The sequence below is a fragment of the Myotis davidii genome, unplaced genomic scaffold (assembly GCF_000327345.1).
Source record: "Myotis davidii unplaced genomic scaffold, ASM32734v1 scaffold17, whole genome shotgun sequence".
Lineage (NCBI taxonomy): Eukaryota > Metazoa > Chordata > Mammalia > Chiroptera > Vespertilionidae > Myotis > Myotis davidii.
Genome location: NW_006288624.1, coordinates 1,294,654 through 1,306,239, shown reverse-complemented (window position 1 = coordinate 1,306,239; position 11,586 = coordinate 1,294,654). Strand labels below are relative to the sequence as shown.

Sequence of the window (11,586 nt, the reverse complement as noted above, 5' to 3'; positions counted from 1 at the left end):
CGGGCTGGAGAACCTAGTGTGAGAGCATGGCTACAGAACCTGGCTGGAGAACCTGGAGAACCTGGCTGGAGAACCTAGCAAGAGAACATGGACACAGTACTTGGCTGGAGATTGTGGCTAGAGATCCTGGCAAGGCTGCTGATCAACTGAACGCTGTCTCCGTGTCATTCCTTCTTCGCCGACTCCGTCCACACCTTTGGGGACCCCTGGACCTGCTGGGGTTGGACCCCAGCATCTATCCTTTTGAAATGCCAAACCTGGACATGACACTCTTTTCAGCTGTGCCTATTAAATTGGTAATATTTATGGTTATCTTGGTAGCTTCCTACTAAGTAGCACAGCATTACAGATGCATTCAGCTTGCGGTCCACAGTGACCCCTGAGGCCTCTTCTGCTGCATATGCATAGCCTCATCTCCTATGCTTTATGTAGTAGTGTGCTCTTGTACTTAGTAACTATCTCCCTGTGACAGATGAGCAGTTTTCTCTACTGCGATCATTTGGCTGTCCTGTTACCAGTTTAATCATTCTGACTTAACTTATTTCTTTTCTCCCTAATCACTTAGAATTAGTGTCTTCTGAAGCCCTCCTGAATTGTAGGGCCCAGTTATTGGAGAGAATAGGCTACTGCTGGACACAGTGGGAAGCCACAGACCTCCTCAGTCATTATCCTCCACATTATCTGTCACCCGAAGGCTTACTTGTTTATACAGTAATCACAGGAAACCCTACAGCTTCCTCCCCTCAGTATAGGCCACCATCCAGCCTTTGCCACAGCCATTTGGCGGGTGACTAATTGCCGTCCTCCCCCGTAGGAGGCCCAGCCTGACTGAAATCCATTCCTTTTTGTCCTACCTGCACGGCAGGTGACTCCAAGTGTTTCCCTCGGTGGCTGTCAGCAGCACAGCCGTGGCTAGCAGGTGCTTCCCACTGGAGGGTGGTCTCCGTGACGATGCAGATCAGCTCCCAGGCCTTCACAGCTTGCGTACTCAGGGCTCAGATTTAATGTTCAGCTGCCCTGTCCTGTGTGCAGGGTCCCCAGGTAGGTGTATGACTTCCTTTGTCAAGTGACACTGCCATGTCCTTATGCCCTTTCTGCGCCCTCTCCTGTAAAAGAGGCAGCTGCGGTGCATTTGCTCATGGTTCCACCAGGTTAAGATGAGCAGTGTGGATGGATTCAGGTTGTCCCAGAGCCTCAGTTACCTCGTTGCCTCGTCTCCTTTTTTCTCTGCGGGGTATCATGTATGTGTGTGCATCCGATCTTCCTTTTCAAAATTCATGTTGTGGAATGACCAAATGCACCTAAGGTTGCTCCAATTTCAGGAAAGTGGAAACATCTTGTCATTTGTAAAGCGTAAAGCCAGCCTCCTCCTGTGGAATCCAGAAACACCCTGACTAAATTTTTAGTGGTTTCCCCAGTTTGGTCGTGCTCATTGCTAAATGCATTTTTGATATAACGAGAAAAGAGCAGAGGTTGTGGTTTCCACACATACATACCTGTGGCTGTCTCTTCTTGTTCCATCACTGTCTCACACAATCCCTATAGCGAGACCTAACTTGCCATGGGTAAAACCGCATTGTGTTGCGTTACCAGGAAATCTCCAAGAGAATGAAACAGGCCAGCCACACAGTTCCCCTTTGAAGGTATGAAGCTGACAATGTCATTTTAGTTGTTTTGTCTCTTCCTCTCAGAGAAATAATGTTTGGAAAAAGCTCCAAACACTGTATACATTATTTATTTATTTATATTGCTCTTTCCTTTTACATGTCTAAGCCTTTTCTATAACTTTCCCCATTATGCAGTATATGCATTTGGCTAAATAAAGCCAGCATAGCTATTTAAAACATGGAGGAATGATTTGTAAGTTAACAGATGATACAACCTACTTTCTATTCTCATGGCTAATTATTTCTGTTCCGACCAAACATTTAGGCTTTGAAAGCCTCAGGGTTTTGAATACCGATGTTATCATATCAAGATACTTGTTGCTGAGAAAGATAAAATATGGGCAATTCAAATGTACAGTGGTTTTCAGCATGAGTCAGGGACCACAGCATCAGCCGGGCACGCCTTAGAAGTGCAAATTCTCATGTCGCTGCACCCCACCCAGCCTACTCAGACAGAATTCGGGTGGGGTCCTGTCATTTCTATTTTAACATTTATTTAAAGTGTGAGAACCAGCTCCAGTCATTCTGACACGCTTGCACTCACTTGTGGATACTAATCAAGGCAGGTAGAGCAAGCACGTGACTATCCACGCTGAGAGATGTGTACGTTAGACCCTGATTCTTTGCATTTCACGGTATGGAAATCTGCTTCAGACACTAACCACGACATCGCCACATCCGTGTTATAAATGTGAATGGGGGAGGTATATCAGGTGAAAAAATTGGTAAACCAAAGATTGGATCTTGCCACTAAGTAGCTAACAAAAGCCACAAGCCTGTCATTGTTTTAAAGTGTCCCCAAGGCTGCACTCCCACCACTGCGGAAGCCTCTCCCTGTGTCGATCGTGTGGCCGTGAGCCTGGTCTCCCGTGTCACCCCTCTGAGTTTGCCTGCCTCCGTCTTTATGTGTCTGTCCCTCTTCCTTTTTACTTCTGGGTCACCGTACCCGTTCAGTCTCTCTCTGTAGCAGAAACCTGCTATTATTTTGTTCTTACTGACCTAATGTACTGCACTTATGCAAGGGTTTTGCATTCCCTTTTAATTTCAGAAGCAAACAAGTGGGATAATTTGTTACCAAGAGGTAAAAGCTAAATGAGATTGCACTGCTTTTCAATGTATGTGAGAGAGATTGTGAGGGGATTTTTCCTTCCCCCTCGAGCTCCTTTTGCTTTAATTTTGTCGGTGTGATTTCACTGAGGTACAACGCATGCATGAATGTCCATCAAGATGACTTTTCACAATGCAAACATACCCACGCAGTCGCCACCCAGATCAAGACCTGGAACATTCCCGACGTCCAGACACCCTTCCTCCCCCACGCCTCCTCCCAGTGTAAACACAGCCCTGACTCCTAAAATCCTAGGCTCGGGATACCAGTTTGGGGCTTTATAGAAAAGGAATCACACCATATGTTTTATTCTGTGTCTGTGTCTGCAAGTCAGCCTTATGCTGGTGAGATTCATGCAGGTAGCATGAGTCTGTTTTCATTGCTGTAGTATAATTACATTGTGGGAAACACCACAACTCATTTATCCACTCTCCTGTTGGTGAACATTTTGAGGGTTTCCAGTTTGAGGATATCACAGATTCTTATATGTGATATTTGGTACACGGTATGTATGGATTTCTTTTGGGTGTTTACCTAGGAGTGGGATTGCTAAGTCATAGGAGATGCACACACACACACGCGCACAACATTCAGTTGTCACAGAGACTGTGAACCAGTTTGCTGAAGTGGCTGTAACAGGTACCACTCCCACTAGTCATGTATAAGAGTTCTAATTGATTCACATCCTTTCTAGCACTTAAATATTGTAAGTCGGTAATTTTAGTCATGCTGCTGGGTGTGCAATGGTCACTCTGTGTGGCTGTAATGTGCATTTTCTTGATAGCTGATGGCACTGAGCACCAGTGTTTGTTTATTTATTTTTTTAGCTATCCTCTTTTGTGAAAATCCTATCAAATCTTTGCCCATTTTTCTATTGGGTTGTCTTAGTTCTGTATTCTAGATAGGAACCTATGGCTGGATATATATTTTACATACAGGATGTCCCCCCAAAATGTATACAGACTTTTTTCTGATAGCTCAATAGATGTTTCTTTCTTTTCAGATTTAGCCCATTGGAATTAATAATTATTCAAAGTGTGTATACATTTTGGGGGACACCCTATATGTTCTCCTATTCTTTATCTTTAGATGAATAGAAGTTCTTTTAATGGCAGTCCTTTCCTTTATGATCCTATTAAAGAACTTCTGCTATCAGAAAAATGTTCTTCCACATTCTAGTCCAGAATCTGTAGATTTACATGTAAATACACAATCCAGCTGGAAATGATTTTTACGTAAGGGCTAAGGTGGGAATTTCATATCCTTTTCAGCTGTATGTGCTATCTCAGGACCATTAGAGTGCAGGTGTTTTTGTTTATTTTTCTTTTCTTTTTTGCTTTATGTATTCTCCCCTTAGTTTTCTATTCTAGAATAGTTTCTGGTTTACAGAAAGCTGCACAGGTAGTAAAGAGAGCTCCCCGGTCCCCTTACCAGCCTCCCACGTGACTGTAGTGCATTTGTCATCACTGAGGACGCCATAGTGATATGTCATTATTAGCTAAGGTCCGCACGTTGTTCAGACCAGGACCATCAGTTTTTGATGAATGAAACTGCAGCTGAGGGATGCTTTGAGGCCACATCCTCTTAACTAACGCTTAGTAAGCAAGTCCATCATCCTAAAGAGTCAGCTGTCTTTGGTCCCAGCCTGAGCTGGAGAACTCAGCAGGACTCCTGGAGTGTGAACTTGGGTCCTGTGAGATCATGGGTAGGGAGAGCGGAAATCCTCAATTAAAGGCCCTCAGGTTGTGCTCAACTTAAACTCTCACCCCTAGTATTCTGCCTTTCTGAGTTTTAAAAGTATAAGGAGTAGCCTTCTCCTTAAGTTCTATGGACTTTAGTTTTAAAATATACTGATGATGAACAGCTTCTAACTTCTATTTTTAGTCACATGCTGTACATTACCTATCTTACAACTGGAGTTTGTACCTTTTGACCCCTTCACCCTTTCATCACCCCCACCTCTAGCAATCACCAATATGGTTTTTAGATTACATGTGTAAGTGAGATCACGCAGTATTTGTCTGTGTCTGACTTATTTCTCTTGGCATAATCCCCTCAAATTCTATTTGTGTTATTGCAAATGGCAGGATTTTCCTTTTTTTATGGCTGAGTAATCTATTGTGTGTATATAATGTACCACATTTTCTTTATTCATTCAGTCATTGATGGACACTTAGGTTGCTTTCATGTCCTAGCTATTATAAATAGTGCTGCAGTGAGCACAAGGGACACAGATATCTCAAGATAGTATTTTTGTTTTATTTGGATAAATACCCAGAAGTGGGATTGCAGGATCATATGTTAGTTCTATTTTCCATTTTTTGAGGAACTGTTTGAGGACCCTCCATACTGTTTTCCATAGTGGTTACACCAATTTACAAGCCCACCAACAGTGCATAATGGTTCCCTTTTCTCTACATCCACATTTGTTATTTCTTGTCTTTTTGATAATGACCATTCTAACAGGTATGAGGTGATAGCTCATTATGGTTTTGATTAGCATTTCCCTTGTGGTTAGTGCCACTGGGCATCTTTTCATGCACTTGTTGGCCATCTGCATGTCTTTGGAAATGATGTCTATTCTGATCCTCTGCACATTTTTTAATCGATTTGTTTTTCTCTTCTGTTGAGTTGTATGATGTATATACCATGGTTTAACCCTAATAGGTAGATATTGTCTCTCATTTTGTAAGTTGCTTTTTTATTTTGTTGATGGTATTTTTTGCTATAAGCAGCTTTTTAAATCAATGCAGTCCCACTTGTTTGTTTTTGCTTTTGTTACCTCTGCTTTTGCTGTCAAATCCAAAATATCATTGCCAAGACTGAAGTCGGGGGACTTACCTCTTATTGTTTTCTTCTAGGAGTTTTACGGGCTCGGATCTTGTACTTAAGTCATTAATCCATGTTGGATTGGGTTTTGTGTGCAGTGTAAGAAAGCTCATTGTGACGAACAGCTTTTTCTAGAGTCAGCATTCGTGTGGGTGCCGTGGCCAGGGAGGCCTCAGTGTGGCCCTGGGCCTGGGATGTGAGTGTAAGCTGTACGCCTGACCCGTCTCCTCTCCTGTTCTCGGCGTGGGCCTGGCAGCGTCGCCATGACCCCTGGTTCTGAGGAAAGCAAGACACACGGCCTTTGCGGCAGGCTTGCCCCTACTTGCCTCCTGTAGACTTAGCAAACTGAAGAGGTGCCAGTGTGTTTCAAAGTCTCACTATCCTACTCTTTACTGTAAAGTGCAGACTGACGCCCCGACCACCTTTCACCCTGACAGCAGACATTTAAATTATAGAGAGAAAGCCGGCAGGCCGGCCAGCCACCCCATTCATGTTCCATGAAATAGCCGTTGTTCCTAACCCACCGTCACCCCGTCCAGATGACCCCCCGCTGATGCATTGACCTGATGCACGCACGCCCACGTGGCCCTTGTCTTTGCCCTGCTCTCCTCAGCACCATGAGCTCCCGCCACTCCGCCAGTCCCGTCGTCTTCGCCAGTGCCCGGAGTTCCCCCAAGGAAGAGCTGCATCCGGCCACCTCCTCGCAGCTCGCACCCTCCTTCTCCTCCTCCTTGTCCTCCTCGTCTGGTCCTCGGACTTTCTACCCTCGCCAGGGCGCCACTAGCAAGTACCTGATTGGATGGAAAAAACCCGAAGGAACCATAAATTCTGTGGGATTTATGGACACAAGAAAGTAAGAATTCTTTTGTTTCTCTTACTGGGTGGTCTGCTTGTAACATGTCAGAGAACAGAAAGTTTGAGGCAATTTTCTGTGGCCGAGGTAGCCAGGCTGGGAAGTAGGGAAGAGTTGATTTGGTAGGGAGATTATTATTGTTGTTGTTGTTGTTGTTATTTTGGTTAATCCTCACCTGAGGATATTTTTTCGATTAAATTTCAAAGAGAGTAGAAGGAAGGGAGGGAGGGAAGGGGAGAGAGAGAAACAGCAACATGAGACTCATGTGGTTGCCTCCCGCCTGTGCCCCGACCACGGCAGGGCATCGAACTTGCAACCCAGGTATGTGCCCTCGACTAGGAGTCAAACCCATGACCATTCAGTGCATGGGCCGAAGTTCTAATCACTGAGCAGCACTTACTTTTTCTAAGTAAAACTTGTCTTAAATTATCTCTCCCACTCCATTCCTTAAATAAGATGTATTGCAGTATATTCAGATTTGAGAGTCTTAGATCTCCTAGGAAACAGTATATTAGTATCCCCTTATCCATGGGGGATACATTCCATAACCCTCAGTGGATTTTTTTTTTACATTCATACTTTTGATAGTTTATAAATTAAGCACAGTGTGAGAGTAACAATAACTAATAACAAAATAGAACAATTATAACAACATATTGTAACCAGGTTATGTGAATGTGGTCTCTCAGTGATAACGATTTGATAACTGGGGCAGCTAGGAGGGAACTAATGGATGGGTAGTGTACCCATCTGGGGATATGCGGGACAAAGGGATGATTCACGTGCCGGGCAGGAAGGTACATGCTTCATTCACACCACTCAGAATGGCACACAGTTTAAAACAAGAATTGTTTATTTCTGGATTCTTGCATTTAATACTTTTGGATCATGGTTGACCCTGAGTAAATGTAACCTCAGAAAGCAAAACCTCGGGTAAGAGGGAAGATGGTATGTCTGAAGAACACACTTCAGAAAAATCAAGCCTCTGGTGCAAAGATCCTCACCCTCCCCCACCCCCTTTGATGGTATTAATCACAGCCTTCCCATCTGGTTCTTAACTGGGCCAGGAGGCACCAGAGGGAACATTAGAAAGTAAGTGACTACATACATATAAAGGACTGACTATAAAGGCCTTTTTACAAAGTAGTAGCGCAAAAAAAGAATAAATGATTCATTCAATTACATTGTTTTTGTCTACACAAAGATTGCATTTGGGATTTATACCCTGTGTCTTTTATTAAAAAGTCTGTTGCTAATTTTGGCTTGGTAGAGCTAATTGTTTCCTGTAAAAGAATGATTTTTTTTATCAGACTTTTTAGTTTATGTTTCAAACTGGTTTCATTTCTTCAACAATTACTTATCTGAGTAGTTTCCACTGTAATTGAACAGAAGTAATTCTTCTTTTCTCTCCTATAACATCTCTCTAATGACTTACATCCTTCCCAGCCCACTGTGACCTTGGGTCCACTGGACTGAGTCAGTTCATGCCATCTCTCTCTCCTTTATTCAAGGCGTCATCAGAGTGATGGCAATGAAATAGCCCACGCCAGGCTGCGGGCCTCCACCAGGGACCTCCGAGCATCTCCCAAGCCAGCCTCCAAGTCCACCATTGAGGAGGATCTCAAGAAACTCATCGACCTTGAAAGCCCAACTCCCGAATCCCAGAAGAACTTTAAGGTACAAGACAGAGCTTGGGGCAAATCGCAGTTAGAGAGAGGCCAGACAGGCCGGAGCTGCTCGCCAGTTACTCCCTCCAAAAAGGTGGTTCCCAGCTCCCCCCCATTGAAACCTCTTCCCACCATCACCCAATCTTCCTAATAATTAGCTCACAGTGTTTTCCAAATGTTCTGTTCCTGCAGCGACATCCCTTTAGTCTGGGTGAATGTCAGCCTGTCCTACCCCCAGGTTTCCTGCTCTTCCTTGGACATGACTCTCCAAGTGCCATTGTTCCTCGGAACTCCACAGAGGCATCTGGGGCCCCAGTCAGACGGACATTTTTCTCTAAGGGCTTTAGTGCCTTCTATCCAAAGGGCTCCCCTTCCTGTGTGCCCTCAGCACTCTGCACCCTGGCCTGCTTCTGCCCCAACACTGGCCCTCCCCTGCGTGCTCTAGTCCAGCAAATGATCTGCACACTCACCTTCAGAACCTCCAGGCTCTCTCCACTTCATAAAGCCTCCTCCCCCTCCCGCTCAGAAGTCCAGGCTGCAGGGCCTTCTCTAGAACCCAGGCCCTGCCCATCCTGTCCCAGAACCCGTTCCCCCTCCCCATTTGCTTAGAACTGGTTCGTGTGTCAGTGGCTGCACCTTTGCATAGCCATGTGGAAGGTTTGTTCCTCTCACCTCAGCTTGGACTCTCTGCCCTTGTCCCCTGAGGTGAGCAGCACTCAGGGCTCAGAGCCCGTGTGTGTTGAGCGGGGCCCAAAGGTACTCACTGTGAGCATGAGGCACTTCTGTCTGCAGTAGCAGGTAGTCCCAGGAGAAGGGCATCTACCCAGGAAGGTGGCAGTGAACGTCGTTGTGTTCTGTTCACCAGGTTCTTAGATGAATGATTTGTAGTCTGTTTGACGTGACTGGCAAGCTTCATTTAAGGACTATGAGAATTGATTAAAAATGGAAGCTAGACTGTTAACTACTCACCACCCGCAGACTGTGACCAGAAGCAGGAAGCAAGCCCTGCAGGAGCCCAGTGGTCGCCTCCCATTCAGCGTTCTCAGCACACATGCATTTTCCTCCAGGCGGGCCAGACACACCTCCTAAACTTAGAGTCAACATCGACAGCACTGAGGTGGACTCCAAAGCCCATTCTTGAGTTTTGCAAAAGAAATGATTTATTAACATAAACATTAAGATCATAAATCATTTTAAAGATTTGCCATTCTTGATTTCTGTTCTATAAGCCAGCACTTAACAGTTCTGACTCATCACCCGGGGTACAAACCGTTTCCTTAGCAACCTCACAAAAGATAGCACTTGAAATTTCTCTGTCCATCGAAACCCAATGAGGTGTATTAAATGCTTAAGGACCAGTTTAAAAATAAAAATTATTTGACATTTTTCCTTTGATTTAGAGGAGAGTAAAACTTGCCGTGAAAGAAATCTGTCCTCCAAGTCTTAGTGTAACATTTTTGTTAAGGGGCAAGTTTAACGCTCGCCTTCTGATTCACTCCTGCGCTGGAAGTAATTGAAAGCAAATGTCCGTTTTGCTGTTATTTTAGGTCTTGGCTTTTATTTCCAAAATGAATTACTTTAACATTCCTATTTGAAACAGGGGTGCACGTTCTTTAAGCTGTGATTATGTGACTGTCAGACCCTCTAAAAGTAAATCCTTCTGCTGAAACTATTACTATAAAAAGGCTGGAAGCAGGAGCTGGAAATAGCCTGTTTTCTCTCCAGTCCCATCCTTTCTGGTTTGGTTTCAGATGAGCTCAGCGAAGGAGCTCTGTGTGTCTTCTGAGACTGACTAAATGCCTGTGGCTCTGCTGTGTCAGGAAGGCCAGTGTGCCCTTGAGAACCTTCCAGGTCACACCCAGCTCAGGGCTCCAGGCCACTGCGTCAGGCTCCAGATGCCAGGAGCGGCAGCTTCAGGCTGTGACCCTTGGAGCCACTCACACCACGTTGGCTTTATTGGCCAGCAAGAAACCTCCTTGGCAGGCAGAGATGGGATAACCCTATTTTCTTTTTTAATCTACGCTTTTTTAAAATAAATTTTTAAATGTTTTTATTTGCTTTTAGAGGAAGGGAGGAGAAAGAGCTAAAAACATTAGTGATGAGAGAGAAACATTGATCGGCTGTCTCCTGTATGCCCCCTACTGGAGATCAAGCCCATAACCCGGGCATGTGCCCTGGCGGGGAATGGAACTGTGACCTATTGGTTCATGGGTGGATACTCAACCACTGAGCCACGCCGGCTGGATGAATACCCCTATTTTCTATGAGGGCTGCATACAGTGGCAAGTGCACAGACAATAGTGCAAACCAATAGTCCTGCTAGCGCTCAGGCACAGACCAAAGGAAGAGGCCTCACACAGCTCCCGGGTTCAGGAAGACCTGACACCTGCTTGTTGCAAGTGCGGGTGCTCCCATTTCCCTGGGAGCCAGGAGGGCTGCAGAAGTGGGAGAACAGCAGACTGACCTGGAGCAAGGCGCCACCTCGCCAGGCTGTGTTCCTAGGCTTTGAAATAGAAGGCCAGAGTATGTCAGTGGCGCCCAAATGATTTTAAAGCACAAAAATCCTTTTATTGAATAAAAGTATACGTGGAAGTCCAATATGTAGGATGAGAAAGCAGGGCCTCTCTGATGAGAGGGGTGGGTGTCATGGCCCTGGGTCCCACCTGAACATCTCCACTCCACAAGCAATGAGGCTGTGGTGAACCCTGAAGGCTCCTGGGAGCACAGCTTGGAAACCCCCAGCCTGATGCTCTCGATCCTTTCCCAGTCAGCCATCAACTCCATGAGGTTCTTCCCAGGGGCTGGCAGCCCTCGGTGGGGCCACTCGGCAGTCTCAGGCCTGACCTGCCAGGAAGGTAGAGGGGGCGCTTGCCGGAACCAGAGGTGTGCACCTTTAAGACTGGAATTGAAGTGGGGATGGGGTGAGGAACCACCCTCACGAGTTTGGACAAGACTAGGTCCTGCTACTCTTAATGCGCAGAAAGCCTCTGGGCCTGGGCCGATGGCTTCCTTCCGTCTCCTATCCGACCTCCCTTTCCTGCAGGATGTTAGAGCTTATAATAAAGCACACTGCTCAAAGGGCCTCTTCCAGGCAGTGTTTACTGCTCTGAAGTGCACCAGTATTTTCTGATGAGACTGGAACTGGAATTGGTGGAAATTTCCCTCCTGTAAAACCATCAGGGGGGGAAACTAAGATGGCGGCATAGATAAACATCGGAAAGTTGATGCCGCTCACAACAATTGATTAATACCTCAGAAAAACAATTCGGACATCATCCAGAACCACAGGAAGCCTGGCTGACTGTAAATTCTACAACTAGAAGGAAAGAAAAGCACACTAAAAGCCAGAGAAGCTGCAGAAGAGAAGCACAGAGGTAGGGGGCTCGCGCGCGCGGAAAGGGGCTGGCACCTGAGGACGCGGCTGTCTTTTTGAATCCGGAGGGAGTCAAAAGCTCCCGATGG

The 11,586-nt window shown here is 45.7% G+C and overlaps 1 protein-coding gene across 8 annotated transcripts in view; it reads left to right on the top strand.

Annotated features, from left to right (window-relative positions):
• The window catches only part of SIPA1L1 (signal-induced proliferation-associated 1 like 1), a 339,956-nt gene that overhangs the window by 312,799 nt on the left and 15,571 nt on the right, over positions 1–11,586 (top strand). For all 8 annotated transcript variants that reach the window (XM_015562016.1, XM_006760733.2, XM_006760732.2 and 5 more), the window contains 2 exons: positions 6,218–6,457; positions 7,969–8,134. In XM_015562016.1, the coding sequence (XP_015417502.1) occupies positions 6,218–6,457; positions 7,969–8,134 (406 nt within the window). The remainder of the gene's footprint in view (positions 1–6,217; positions 6,458–7,968; positions 8,135–11,586) is intronic.